Source organism: Oncorhynchus masou, chromosome 20 (genome assembly GCF_036934945.1).
Source record: "Oncorhynchus masou masou isolate Uvic2021 chromosome 20, UVic_Omas_1.1, whole genome shotgun sequence".
NCBI classification, from domain to species: domain Eukaryota; kingdom Metazoa; phylum Chordata; class Actinopteri; order Salmoniformes; family Salmonidae; genus Oncorhynchus; species Oncorhynchus masou.
In genome coordinates, this window is record NC_088231.1 from 2,901,684 (window position 1) to 2,917,455 (window position 15,772).

The 15,772-nt window shown below is 46.7% G+C and overlaps 2 protein-coding genes across 4 annotated transcripts in view; one reads left to right on the plus strand and one right to left on the minus strand.

Annotated features, from left to right (window-relative positions):
* LOC135506694 (catenin alpha-2) overlaps positions 1-15,772 on the minus strand; it is a 760,099-nt gene that overhangs the window by 197,707 nt on the left and 546,620 nt on the right. The window lies entirely within an intron of this gene.
* Positions 8,171-12,430, plus strand: LOC135506693 (leucine-rich repeat transmembrane neuronal protein 1-like). The gene has a single exon (XM_064926015.1). The coding sequence runs from the start codon at positions 9,742-9,744 to the stop codon at positions 11,323-11,325; it is 1,584 nt and encodes a 527-aa protein (XP_064782087.1). The 5' UTR covers positions 8,171-9,741; the 3' UTR covers positions 11,326-12,430.

Here is a 15,772-nt window from a genome sequence, read left to right on the forward strand (position 1 = left end):
TTAGGCTCTCGGCCTGATAGGAGCTGTAGAACACCTGAGTAAGCTCCACTCATCACACGGGCACCGTTGTAGCCTTGACTACGCAATATCCCCTCACTTTCAATCAGTTACAAAGGCCTGAGACACTTTTTCAGTCGCATTCCTGAACCCAAGAAAACAAACACGTAGCTTCCTAGTAGATATGGAAATGAAAAGGGTTTATGACTGACTTTTTGGAGGGTTACTGTCAAATTGATATATACAGGTTTAAAAACAATACACATGATGACAGGTGCATGGGCCCCCAGAGCTTGTGGGTCCCCCTACCTTGCGGGGGCTGCGGGGGTGTGCGGTATGGCATGTCCCTCTCGCATGGGCTTTTTCAACACAAGTTACCCTCAATAATGACTTAATCGTGACCTTTTAATTGTTGTTAATTGGGCTACTGACAAAACAAAACGTTGAGTCATTTCCTGCACCATGAATGCATCAACGCATCATGGATTGAATAAACTGTATTGATTCGCAGAGGGGAAACTGAATTGGTCATCATTATCATGGATAGTGAATGGGTTAAAGACCAGCATTTGGGCATCACCACCCCACCGTGTCACCTGCATGGTTGGCACGAAACCGCCTGGCCTCCAATCAGTGACGACGAAGAAGAAAGTGAATAAATCGATTTCCCATGCGGTACACACGAAGCATCAGCACCGGAACACATCTCGGAGGAGGTGTTACCCGGGGCGACAGGCTTGTTCCTGTCGTGACATGCCCTGGTTGCCTCTGAGGCTTCCGGTGTTCCCAGTGTCTTTGTTTCGTATACTGCACCCCCCCTGTCGATAACGGGGCGTCTCTGGAGGGGGTAAGGGGTGAGGGAGATGGGCAGACGTTTCGACGTAGGCAAACAACTTTTGATCAAGTAATCAAACGTTTCATTTTGACTAGCCGGAAGGATGGTTTTTCTCTCCACATACAGTTATGAGCGGCTACAATGACGAGAACTTTAGTCACATACAGTAGGCAGCCAACCATTTCTTGGAGAGTACTGATATTGAAGTCTCCCAATCAGAAAATGCTATTCAAATCTTATAAATCCTCACATTTCACAATAACCAACAAAAGCAGGGCCTACATCCTGCAGTAAAAAACTCCCCACCCATCCAGCCCAGAGATGGCCAACTGTAGCCTATAACTGAGAGTTGTGAATGGAATTGCCATCTGCTGGAGGTTATACGGCAGCCCCTTTCTGTGTAGCTCTGTGCACTGACCCCCTTCCCCACCCGTCCTTCTCCTGCCCGTCCACATTATCTCAGCAGAGGGCCAATTAGCCATCATCATCTGGCCTGCTTTGTTGAGGCGCGTCAGGAAGCCGAACTCCCTCTGATCCAATAGTGGATTTAAATAATGGATCTGTAATCAGGAGGCTGTTAATTATGAGTCTCTGGCGAACCCTCTGTCAACTTAATCTGATGACGAGGCAGGCCGAGGCAGACCACTCTAACAACTCAATGTGATGCTGACGAGGCGGAGGCAGAGTGAGAGACAGACAGGGAGGACAGTGAGCAGTGAGGGAGTAATTCAGTGAAGGGGGAAGGGGGGGGGTGGGGTATGCATGGGAATCATGCCTGTTTGGGTGTCGCTTTAATGATGTGTCATGTTGTGTGTGTGTGTGTGTGTGTGTGTGTGTGTGTGTGTGTGTGTGTGTGTGTGTGTGTGTGTGTGTGTGTGTGTGTGTGTGTGTGTGAGTGTGTGCGTGCGTGTGTGTGTGTGTCCATGTGTGTGAAGCCCATCTATATACAACTTCTACTGCACAAAACATCTTCGATAGTTTGTCTTGTCCACACTGTTCCAGATGATGGATTTCAAATTGCTATTAAGCAACTTTTCTCTTTGATTCTCAAATACATTGTTTCACTGAAAATGTGTACTTTCCATCACACTGGAAAGAACATAATTGGGAGAGTATAATTGGGAGACGTGTACTCGATAGACATGCTTTGCTCGGTTGACTAGAGCGTTGTGCTAATTTGAACGAGGACAAAACTCTTCCACTGCCATATAAGAGCTCCTGCCACGAGGACAAGTTCACTGTCAATACTGTTTTCACCAATGAAATGTCCCAACAAGCTGATCTGATGGCACCAATGGCAGTATATCCCTATCTGCCAGTGGTATTCAAAGTCGGGGTCGGGAATTGCAAATTTGGGAACCAAAAATTAAGAGTACAAACTATTTTGAACAATATATAAACATTTTTGAGAAACAAAATGGAGAAAAAAAATGAAAAAAAGGTCAATAAATGTATTGGTTCTCTTACTTTTGATAAGAGAGATGAACATGTAATGAATTGAGGGTTATTTGTTGATGTGTATTTTAAGGTTGTCATTAGACTCGTGGTGGGGTGGGTCGGCCGGATTCCTGGCAATTTCTGGCACCAGTTGAAAAAGTTATACCTCTGCTCTACGCTAAAAAATGGCAACATTTCAACGGAACAATTAGAGGCTCGCACAACAACCCTGACATGAATAAATCCTCTCAGAGAAAAGGGATGACACTAGGTCTCAAATGACACCCTATTCCTTTTATAAGGTGCTACACATAGTGGAATAAAAGTGGAGAGGATAGGGTCGAGTTTCATAGATCTCCACTGATAGAAGACCTCTTCAGACAGCGACACTAACAGAAGAACAGGAGGACTCAAGTGATCCCTTGTTGAGTACGAATGTACTGAGTACTATCAGACATAAGCGCGCACACACACACACACACACACACACACACACACACACACACACACACACACACTGCACCTGTGTGTGTCCGTGTCCAAATTGCACCTCCCTTTTACACATGGACCGAGATACGGCCTTAGCCGTAGAGCCTTTTGGCTCGGTGGGACTCGAGAGCCAGCCTGAGCCAGCTGTGGCCCACCAAAAAGAAATGACTCACTGGAAATGGTTTACTGCCAAGGGCAAGAATCAATAAGAAGCCACAGTTCTACCCATTGGGTAAGTAATAGAAAAGTGAGGAAAAAGAGGCAAAACAAAAAGAAGGGGATGCATCCGATGCTGCTATTTGTTGACCCTACTCAGACCCCAGTCAAGAGGCTATCAGCAGTTCTATCAACCAAGAGGAACGAGCTACGGGCAGCTAGCTATCGGTGCGAGGGGGAGCTTTTGTGGCTCTGGAACTATTAGAAATCTGACATTGGCCGGGAACATTGCGACAGGCTTTTGCAGCAGCAGACACAAATCTGAGACAGCCAACCAATATCCTTTTTTAAACAAGATACACAACAAACAAACAAAAAGACAAAGACGATGCGGGGAAGAAGAACAAAAAATGTCTATGTTCGTCGGGGGACTCTAAGAAAGGCAAAGGACAAAGGCAATCAGACGTAGCTGTAAACAAAGCTTAAATGCTGATCTCTCCTCTAGCTCAAGTGTAATTAACTTGCGAGAGAATGATTAAGCCGAAACCACCACCATTGCATAACGGCTGTAATTCTTCAAGGGGTACTTACAATTCAGCATCTCTATAGCCCGGCAGAGCCAAGGTGACTAAGGGTAAATCAGGAAATGGATAACAACACTCCCAACATACTTCTACTATCAAAAACAGCCTTACCAAACGCAACATGTTTTTAAAATACCACCCTACTTCCTAGATAGTGCACTACTTTTGGCCTGAGCACCCGATTCCCTACATAGGCCACTGCTTTTAACCAGACCACCTATTCCATAGTAGGGTGTCATTTGAGACGAAGCCTTGGTGGTAGTGCAGTGAGAAGAGTAGCCAACATATTGCCCAATGGGAATCGAGTATGTCTCGTAGCCATGTCCAGGTATGACAGCTAATGAGAATGGACGAGGTTAAAGCCGATAGCCATTAGTCTGGAGTTATTGATGTGTGTTGAACCAGGCTACTCTCTACAGTGAGAGTCTGGTGTCTAGTCCATTCAATCCCGGAGGGTCTGTCGATGTCCATCCGCCACAGTGCCAGGCAGCGGTGGCAATTTGGGATTTTTTTTTTAGTCTCATCTACACTCTGGTGAAGGAATGAACTCCCATGTATCTATCTAGGTGTCAAGAGTTAAACATTAAGGCTGCAAAGTTTAATGGTCGGTAGGCTGGTGAGTGCAATAGCGTCATAGCTCAGTGTTTGCACAATAAATGACGCAAGTGAGATGTTCGCTAACCAGCCAGCGTTCTTAGTAAATCCATTGTGTTAGCATACCGTAGTTAAAATCGCTAAAAGAGCAGAAAAAATGAAGGGAATATAATAGTATGTTGATTACGCTTAACCAATGTAAACAACACAAACACAATCTATGTTTTATTAATAGTAAGCACAAACTTATTATTTCGTTAATTCCACGTCCTCAGTAACTGCCTAGAGTGGTTAGCATTGATTAACCTAGCCTTAGCCTAGCGAAGGACACGCCACACATATTAACACAAAAAGAAAGGCAAACAAAGATGGATTTCACGTGTGGAGAAGAGAGTCTCTTTCAGAATGCAAAGCTACTGTAGTTGATCGCAACAGTGCAACACATCTGACATGGTACCAGTGTTTCAGAGTGTCAGAGCACAGGAAACATCAGGGTGAAGGGGTTGGATTCCAGCGTGAGGCAACATAAACTGAATATGTCTGTCAATGTTGACAGTTCCGCAATTAGCTTGTAATAAAAGCATTTGCTGGAGGACACTTTGTGCTTGTGCTCACATATTCACATGCCTTCGAAAGACAGTACCTTTAAATGGAGCGAAAGGGGACTTTTTTTGTTGTTGTTGTGGGGGCTCTCGTCACGAACGTCTGTCTACGTCCCACAGAGGGCCAATGTTGACCTTCCCTGGCCGCCCATGGGTAGGCATTCACATGGGGATGAGTAGGCCTCTCTGCACCCTGATGAGCCGCTCTGAGCTGCTCTGGGCTACACGGATAGCGTGACAGCAGTTTTCAGAATGGAAGAAAAGGAAGAAGAGAGGAATGAATCACGGCACACAAAGTCTCTCTCTCTCTCTCTCTCTCTCTCTCTCTCTCTCTCTCTCTCTCTCTCTCTCTCTCTCTATCTCTCCCGCTCCCTAAAGTTGACTGGCCCACACATTAGTTCCACAGAGATGGCGATTTCACTCGAGATGTTTTAATTTGTTCTGCATTTTCATCTCTGGGCTCACAGACGGCGTTCTGTCATTTCGGTCTCATTTCCGGGGATGCGGTGGTCCCCACAGCGAAAGAAGCCATGTTCTCCACCCAAATGTCTCCAGTCGAATGTCCCCCTTTTCCTAAATTACACAGAAAATCATCTTGGTTTCTTTGAATGTTCATGAATCAAAATAGAAGGGGAGGGAAGGGTAACGCCCTAGTTTCCCCAAACGCTGCTATCCTCCCTCTAGTCGAGTCAACCCCACCAAAAGAATCAATGGCGTGGTTTGAAGGAACAAATGAAGGTTATCGTTCAGATGAGTCGAGATGCCTATCTGCCCCCATCGCCCATCTTTAATAGGATTGTGTGTGCTTGTGTATAGGTGCATGCATGGTTGTGTGTGCATGGTTGTGTGTGCATGTCCATGCACGCACGCACCTGCACACGTGTCTGCTCTCTCCACATCCACAACCTCTTAAAAAACTCTAAAACGGATGGCCCCGGTTACTCCTATCTCCTGTTTGCTGTGTTAAGTCATTACGGTGCTACCAACTCATTAGCTGGTGCAGCCATCCATCCATTACGGGGCTGAAGAGAAATGGGCTGAGGTAGACGAGCAGGAGAGAGATATATCTGACTGGGAGATGTCGTCCACATCCCATAGTTTTATTCCCCCCCCCCCCCGGCACATTATATGCCACTTCCTACTGTGAAAGCTTTGCAGTGGCACAACTCTCAAGGCGTGAAAACAGCAACAACAACAAAAAACCATAAGAAGGCGAAGGAACATGTTTCGGTGGAGCATCATTAACGAGTGCTCAAGAAAAGTCTTTGGCATTCAGAGCTCCAAACAGCACGATGCTGCTCCTTCAAATTGGCTAATCTTTGTTGGAATAGCTGCAGTGTGAATGTGTCAGTCGTGAATGTCAGTTAAATCGGTTACTTAATTATGAATGAGAATTGAGTGACAGCAGAGGTAAAGCAAAGGTGAGAGTAGGTTCTCTGTCGCCGTCTAACTTTCCTATAACTGCTGCTAGTAAACCCAGGTCTAGGAACTGTTGATGGCTTTCCTTAGACAAATAGTCATTTAGAGTTTCAGAGTAGGAGTGCAGATCTAGGATCAGGTCCCCCCTGTCCATATAATCATCTTCATTATGATAAAAAAAGGCAAAACTGATCCTAGATCACCATTCTTTATTAGACACTTTATGAATACAAGTCCTGGTATAGTAACCCTCGCTAGCTGCTGACAATGTTTCCCTGGTCTTCTGTGTAGACAGACCGACACGCCAATTACCAGATGAGTCAGGGCCGACATAGCACTTTTTACTTCCTGATTAAATCCTTTATTTCACAGCAGAACGCCCAGCAAGGAGGCATGATGTAAAAGTTATGTCTGCTGTCAGAAAGGAGGGAGGGAGGGAGGGAGGGAGGGAGGGAGGGAGGGAGGGAGGGAGGGAGGGAGGGAGGGAGGGAGGGGAGGGAGGGAGGGAGGGAGGGAGGGAGGGAGGACATGATTACATCATGTAAGGGACCAAATTGTCAGATTTGTCACAGCCCATTGTCCTTGGAATTTAACAGGAGTGAGATGACAAGGGTTGGGAAAGACGGACGGGGTCCATGAACCAGGGAACCCTAGGAGCTGGGAGCGTGGGGACCTCCTGAGAGGAAAATATTATGTTACGCTGTCCGTCTCTAAGTGGCAACAGATACAATCTGTACTCACACTGGACAGCCGAGTCCTCAAACAACCGTGATGAAAGAGACACGGCAGGCAGCATTCAGTGTTATCAAATGCAGAATTTTTTTTTTACCTTTATTTAACCAGGCAAGTCAGTTAAGAACAAATTCTTACTTTCAATGACAGCCTAGGAACAGTGGGTAAACTGTCTGTTCAGGGGCAGAACGACAGATTTGTACCTTGTCAGCTCGGGGGTTTGAACTTGCAACCTTCCGGTTACTAGTCCAACGCTCTAACCACTAGGCTACCCTGCTTGATTGAGTTTGGTTTGACTCTTTTCAGTTCAATGGAAAAGGAAATAAAAGCTAGGATATATCAATGCAAAGAGCTTAATCACAGTGTTTGTAGAGTCCCTGACTAAAGCCCTTCCCCCCCGATTGCTCAGTTTGGCCGGGCGGTCAGCTCTAGGAAGAGTCTTGCTGGTTCCAAACTTCTTCCATTTAAGAATGATGGAGGCCACTGTGGTCTTGGGGTCCTTCAAAGCTGCAGATATTTTTCGGTGCCCTTCCTCAGATCTGTGCCTCAACACAATTCTGTCTCGGAGCTCTACGGATAATTCCTTCAACCTCATGGCTTGGTTGTGGCTCTGACATGCACTGTCAACTGTGGGACCTTATATAGACAAGTATGTGCCTTTCCAAATCATGTCCAATCAATTGAATTTACCACAGGTGGACTCCAATCAATTTGTAGAAACATCTCAAATATGATCAATGGAAACAGGATGCAACTGAGCGTAATTTCAAATCTCAAGTGTCTGAATACTTATATAAATAAGGTATTTCTGTTTTTATATTTAATAAATTGCAAAACCATCTACAAACCTGTTTTCGCTTTGTCATTATGGGGTATTGTGTGTAGATTGCTGAGGATGAAATTGAATCCGTTTTAGAATAAGGCTGTAACATAACAACGTGAAAATAATGGGTCTGAATACTTTCCTAAGGCACTGTACACCATATTCAAATGAGGCACTATAAAATGTACAGCTGCATAAGTTACCATTACATGTGTGAATAAGTGTGTATAATCACTGCATATAATAACATTGGTTCGATCACAAATCATACATCTTATCATTATTATTATGGCATCTGCATTGTTATGTAATTATGCAGCATCAGCCCCATTGGTTCAGCCAGGAGTTTGGCACATTTCTCAGCTGGAGGGATAGAATGCATATAGAACATCCTTTCAATCATTAGTGGAATATTAATCAGCAATAATGAGGGAGACTGAATTCTACAAGAAGAGAAGAAGCAGATATTGTAGATGGTTTCAATTTATTACTGGGAGGGTGAGAGAGAGAGAGCGAGAGAGAGATTCTGAGCTTCAATAAAGCCCCGGTTTTAAGCCCGGCCCCTTTTGAATATGGAAATGTTTCAAACACTGAGAAAAATCGAGCAAGAGAGAGAGAGAGAGAGAGAAATTGAGCGAGAGCGAGAGAGAGTAGAAGGTGGAGGGTAGAGAGAGAGGGAGAGAGAGAGAGAGAGAGAGAGAGAGAGAGAGAGAGAGAGAGAGAGAGAAAGTGGGGCCAGTCTGAATTGTGAGTGGCTTACGACACTCAGTGAACAGACGGTGCCTCTGCATGCTCTGCCAGTACACTAGTCTGCTGCAAGCGAGGGATCGAAGTGAAGAGTGCTCTGCCTCTCCTCTCCATCCCTGTCACACACCGCCTCTGCCTCCCTACTAGCAGCCTCCTCAGCCTCTCAGCCTTCCAGCCTCCACCAGCAAACTCCCTCCAGCCGACCAGGGAAAAACACCACTAACAACACAAGTGGATATGAACAGAACCCAAAAGACAGGAGGACACAGGAGTCAAGGGGCTTCTCACAGGAGATGAGAGGGGATCTAAAAGAAGGATACTAAAAAGAAAGTAGAAAAAAACTAAGGGGAAAACAGAGAGAGAGAGAAGAGAATGAGAGAGACCCTGGCATTACCCATCCTTATCCTTCCAATACATATTTTCTGAAGCGCACCGGTCGGTCACTAAAATAATAATGACAGAGTTGACTGGATTTAAGCCGTGCAGGTCAGCGATCGCTTCAAGTGACAGACGGTAATTTGTGTTGACAGATCTGCCCCCAGTCTTTATCGAGAGAGAGTTTTGAGTTAGTCTTTTCCTCTCCTTTCTTGGTTGGCTTGGTTTTTCCTCTGTTCTCCTCTTCGGATCATCGCAGCAGTAGTGACTGCAGAGGAGCAGGAGGGAGAGATCGAGCGAGAGAGAGAGAGAGCGAGGAGGCACGGCACTCATGCATGCAGCCGAGCAGGAAACTTGCACTTCCTAACCAGCATCCACTTGGATTCCTTGGGTCTTTTCTGGCTTCTTTCACACGAGGAGAACTAAGACATTGTAAGCCTGCCAGGATCTGGTATTCTGGCTGAAAAGGACGAGAGGGGGGGAGGCAAATTTGTACCACACTGGGGTCCTTTTTTAGATTCACACATAATTAGTGCGGGCACAAAGGAAGTCGCTGAATAGGGGATGTCCGTCTCTGGATAGGGGTGAGTAGGATTCCTTTCATACGTGATCGCTCGGTGAAGAAAGCATTTTTTACCCGCTTCGGCTCTCATCTTGCCCCCTGATATCTAACATGAGCAAAGTGACTTGCCCTTTATCCCTCTCCCCTGTCCTTTTCTTTTTTTCCACCACACTGGATTCCTCTTCCTTTCTATAAGTAAATACCTTGGGGGGAAAAACACACACACGCACAACACAATTCACTACAAGAAAGGGAATACAAAAAAAATACAAGAGCTGGTTTCCTGCCGGGGAGAGATTACAAATTACGATGTGAACCATGACAGAATAATACCGGAACGATTCCAATGGACATTTTCTCTGCGGATCTATCCGAGGATTTTCAGGCTGATGGATTTCCTTCTAATAGGCTTGTACCTAAAGTGGCCCCTGAGGAAGCCCCCTGGGTTGATACTGTTGCTGTGGTGCTCGCTGGGCATCATGCTCAAAATGGTCCCATCGGTGGAGGGCATCTGCCCCCGTCTATGCCGCTGCGACAGCAAGCTGCTCTACTGCGAGGGGCTCAATCTCACCGACGTTCCACGCAACCTGAGCAGCGCACTGGGCCTGTCCATGCGCGAGAACAACCTGACGGAGCTGCGCGAGGGCCACTTCGCTGGCCTGTCGCAGCTCACCTGGCTCTACTTGGATCATAACAACATCGACGTGGTGGAGGAGGGCACCTTCGACAGGCTGCGCCGGGTCAAAGAGCTCGACCTGAGCACCAACCATATTGAGAGCCTGCCCAACGGCACCTTCAGGCCCCTCCCCAACCTGCGCATCCTGGACCTATCGTACAACAGGCTGCAGGCGCTGGAGCCTGACCTGTTCCACGGCCTGAGAAAGCTAACCAATTTGCATTTGCGCTACAACGCCCTCAAGTTTGTCCCAGTGAGGATCTTCCAGGACTGCCGGAGCATGCAGTTCCTGGACCTGGGCTACAACCAGCTTCAGAGCCTGGCGCGGAACTCCTTCGCTGGGCTCTTCAAGCTCACCGAGCTGCACCTGGAGCACAACGAGCTTGTCAAAGTCAACCTGGCCCACTTCCCCCGCCTCATCTCGCTGCGCACGCTCTACATGCGCAACAACCGGGCTACCATTGTGGTCAGCACCCTGGACTGGACCTGGCCCTTCCTGGAGAAGATTGACCTGTCGGCCAATGAGATCGCATACATCGAGCCACACGTCTTCGAGAGCGTGCCCAACCTCAAGGCCCTCATGCTGGACGCCAACCGGCTGACGGCCGTGGAGCAGCGCATCCTGGATTCATGGTCATCCCTGGGGAGCATCACTTTGGCAGGCAATGAGTGGGAATGCAGCCGCAACGTGTGCGCCTTGGCCCAGTGGCTGAGCGCCTTCCGGGGCCAGAGGGACAGCCAGCTACTGTGTTCCAGCCCGGACGTGGCACAGGGCGAGGATGTACTGGACGCCGTATACGCCTTCCAGCTGTGCGAGGACGGCATCGACCAGGCCACCACAACTATGGGATGGTACCCCGGCTACACCACCAAGGACCAGGCCCGGGGAGGCCCCACGGCCAACCCCTACGATCCCCCAGCCGCCGAGGGCGGCGCAGTGGTCACCAATTCCTTCACCGTGACCGTGGCTAACCTCGACGACATAGACAGCACCATGCAGATCCACAAGGTGGTGACGGGCACCATGGCGCTCATCTTCTCCTTCCTCATTGTGGTGCTGATGCTCTACGTGACCTGGAAGTGTTTCCCGGCGGGCGTGCGGCAGGTGCGCCAGTGCTTCAGCAGCCACCGGCGCAAGCAGAAGCAGAAGCAGAGCATGCAGCAGATGGCCACCATGTCCACGCCGGAGTACTACGTCGACTACAAGCCCAACCACATCGAGGGGGCCCTGGTCATCATCAACGAGTACGGCTCCTGCACCTGCCAGCAGCAGCCCTCCCGGGAGTGTGAGGTCTGATCCGACCCTGTGTGTGTGTGTGTGTGTGTGTGTGTGTGTGTGTGTGTGTGTGTGTGTGTGTGTGTGTGTGTGTGTGTGTGTGGATATGTGTGTGTTTACGTGTGTTTGTGTGGATAATATGGACAACCACGGAGACCCTTTTTGGATATATGGGATATATTGGGTGGGTTGGGGTTGTATAAGTGAGGTTTGAACCAGGGAACCTGCTATGGACACTATTTACACTGTGTCACACTGTGCTGCTCGCCCCCCTACTGTGGAGGAGAAAGGGGGAGGACTGACTGAGACCGTGGATTAATTGCTGTGGATCTGAAGGGCCTCTATGGACAGTATGGAGACCAGACTCTATTGTGCCTGTTGACTTGACGCACAGAATCACCAGAGATGGAATATTATGTTGACTTTATACAGAAACTCCAGAGAGGATTACTATGTTTGTAGGCACCAATGGTTTCATCTTCTTCTTCCTCTTCTTCTTCTTCTTCTTCTCTACACCAGGAGTGGATATTATTTCAGCTTTAAATGAGTCTTTCTTACTTCAGGATATTCTGCTATTGTCTAAAGACCAACTGGGGACATACTGGCCAGCCATAAACACACCATTTTTATTGTGGTAATACAACAACAACAAAAAAATACAACAATAATGCAAAGTTGGATTATTAAAAAAAATAAATAAAGATGATCAATTCTGTGTAAAATATGTTAAAAAAGCAAGAGTGGGAAAAAAAGATGCTAGATGCTATCCTATTTCTTTTGTAAACTACAACAACAAAAATACCATGTTTAAATAAATGAATTGCTATTCACAGTAAAGCCCTTGTGTTGTAAGGAACCGTTGGGGAGAGGGGTGGGTTATGAAAAGAGATGCAGTGCTCGCGCTGGCGGTAGGAAGAGAGAGAGCATTTGTCTGGCGTGCCTACTGCAGTATGTCTAGTTGGGCCAAAAGACAAAGGGCCAGAGGGGCAACCTACCCGCACTTCATCTCAAATGTTAAATCCTCTCCAATAGGAATATCAGATCTTTTCTTGATCCCTCATTCCCTATTTGTGAGTGAGGGGGGCATTCAATGTGCTGGCTCGCTATAGATGTTGTGGTTGCTTCCCACCGAATCACCCCCCCCGCCTTCCCACTTCCCCTCCCTCTCCTCTATCCTCTCCAGATTAAAATTGATCTGACACTAAATCAGGTGGCATATTTTCACGTGATCAAATGTGTGTGTTGTCCAAAACATCCACACAGTCGACACAGGCAGAAGCAGAGCGAGATCATCATCATGGTCTGAGAGGTCTTAAAAGCTCTGCCTCTCCTCCTTGACTGCTGCCTGGCTGTCATTGCTAGAGCGATGCAATCCTTTCACCCGCGTGGGACACATCAAAAGGAGGAAGAAAACGACTCTAGCACCGACACTGTTCAAATCAAAACTCATTCTAAAATAGAGAGAGAAAAAAAGTTCAAAAATGCAGAACAGATATTCTGAAATATCTGTCTTAAAGGGACACCAGTAACACACATCGGAGCAGGTGGATTTCCTGACTGTGTTCTGCGTGTAATGTTGAAACATTTGTTCTTTCAATACAAGGCTATTCTGGGGGTATTTTTCGCTCCGTTTGTTCCTCATTTGTGTGCGTGAGAGATGCGTCGACAGAGGGGTTGGGTCTCTTGCACCAGTCGACAATCGACATGTAGGTGCTGCTATGGGGGGGGGGGAAATGAAATGAGTGACAGCTGAGGAAAGGAGAGACTGCGGAGGCGGCAAGAAAGAAGGTGAAGGCTGCTCTCTAGTGTCCTAACATCACCAGGAAAGGAAGGAAGGAGGGAGAGAGGGAAGGAAGGAAAGAGGGAGGGAGGGAGAAAATACACTCGACTCAGAGCTTCTGCACAGTGTCACGTTATGATTGCATGCGTACGTGCGGTGTGTGTATATTCAAGTGTGTGTGATTGTATGAGTTGGAATGGAATAATGCTGTGTGTGTGACTGCAACCAGTATATACAGCCGACTGTGTCAGTGTGTGTTTCTATATTGATATGACGGCGCTGTGCACATGCTGTTGTTGTCACGAAAGGGACAGAAAAAGCGAGAGTAGTGTCTGAGGTGTAAGCCTGTGTGTGTGTGTGCGTGTGTGTGTGTGTGTGTGTGCGTGTGTACGTGTGTGCGTGTGTGCGCGTGTGCGTGTGTGTGTGTGTGTGTGTGTGTGTGTGTGTGTGTGTGTGTGTGTGTGTGTGTGTGTGTGTGTGTGAGTGGGTGGGTGGGTGGCGGGGGGTTATTCTAAAGTCCCCACTAGGACAGTAAAACAAAGACAATTATCTCTTAAAGTGAAAGGCGAGGCCAGGTTTAAGGTTACAATTCGGGTGAGAGTGTGTGTGTGTGTAGAAGTAGCACACTGTGTTCCTAGGCAGAATGCAGCTGCAGCAGCAACATCACGTCCCCATCATTCCACCACCGCAATCACTCAGCATCGGGACAAATAGGATGTTATCATCATGGAGTTGTTCAGCCATAGTGTGTGTGTGTGTGTGTGTGTGTGTGTGTGTGTGTGTGTGTGTGTGTGTGTGTGTGTGTGTGTGTGTGTGTGTGTGTGTGTGTGTGTGTGTGTGTGTGTGTGTGTGTGTGTGGACGTGAAGTTCCCACAAGAACAGTAAACTAACCATGCTATATCTAGGGGGTGTAGGATTAAGGTTATAATTAAGGTTAGGATCTAGGGTTGGGGTTAATGTTAGCTTTTAGGATTAAGGTTAGGGTTATGGTTATGAGCTAGGGTTAGGGTTACGGTTAATGTTGGCTTTTAGGATTAAGGTTCAGGTTAGTGTTAGGATTAGAATTAGGGTTAGGGGCTAGTATTAGGGTTAGTGTTAGGTTTTAGGGTTAACATTAGGTTTTGGGGTTAAGTTTAGGGTTAGATTTCGGGTTAGGGAAAATGGGATTTTGAATGGGACTGAAGTGTGTGTCCCGACAATGTTAGCTATGCAAGACTGAGTGAGTGTATGTCCTACTTAACATACATTTGTACAGTGGCAAAAATAGGCAGATCTATATATTTGTTAGTGTGTGTGTGTGTATGTGTGTGTGTGTGTGTGTGTGTGTGTGTGTGTGTGTGTGTGTGTGTGTGTGTGTATGTGTGCGTGCGTGCGTGTGTGTGTGTGTTGTTGAAGTGATGTTGCAGAGTTAGAGTAGCGTTGACACAAAAACGTAATAACATGCTGTATCTACCGGGAGGACAAATGATGATGTCTCTGACATGAAATCAAATAATCACTGCATTCCAACCACCTGCCTTGAAGCAAACAGACAGATGCATTCAAACTAACCAACGAAATACAGCATATGTAACGCTGTCGATGTTCCTTATGTATATTGTGACACCTTCACTTCAATATAAATGTATAGTTGCTTGTGCCTTATGAGGGGTGCAGAGCTGGGATATTCTCAAACGCTAACTAGAAAGGTTCTTTTTTTTCCCACTCAGCCTTTTCTACAGGCTGTACAAGCCTCTACTATATTGTACTAAAGCCTAAAGCCTGAACTGTAGCCTGTCTACAGATGCAGTATCTTCATTTGAGCCAGTTTGCTACAGCAAGAAAACAATCCTGCAGCAACAGGAAATGTGAATTATTACATTTAATGACATTTTTTTAAACCTCAAATCCACTACAGGTTTTTGCATTTCCTGCATTGCAGGAAAGTTCTCCTGCAACGAGGTGATCAAATTAAGATACTACATCTGTAGGCCCCATAGGTGAATGGTTGCCGTTAAACAATATCATGTACACTAAACTCTTGTGTAAACAGTGCCAAGCGTAAACTGTACTATACCATCCTACATCTATTCTGATATCTAAAATACGAGGAGTTTCACAGACTGGAACACGAGGCCAGGAGAAAAACCAAAAAAGCAACAAGACGGGAGCAATAACTCAACTAAAATGTGCAGTCTATTTTGTGTGTGTGTGGAGCCGCTCAAGAGAAAAACAACAACAACCGGCGACAACAGCAGCGGAATTTGCCATTTCAGATTCATGATCTACTTCGTATTCATGATATCTCCCGACCGGGCAGCCCACTTTGAAATCCAAAATGGCCGTGAATCATAACTAGGCATGACATCTGTATGCTAAGTAGGCTAGCCACCGACCGATACAGCCGAGCAGAGCAGGGCAAAGAGACACAGCATAGTGAGATGTGAGATGTGCAATATACCGACAGTCATTTGCTTATCATCTTATTCTCTTATATTCTGTCTGATTCATTTTCTTGCCTGATAGCCCCTCAAATCATGCAAACTGCTGGGCCTATATTTAGGCTGCGTTGTCCTGATTTATTTGTATAAATATTCGATGATGCCTTGACGCACAGGCTACTGTTGGCACCTCCATTTTGAGTCAGTCTTTCTAACACACAATGGAGGGACAGGAGGTAGGGAGGGACAGGAGGTAGGGGGGACAGGA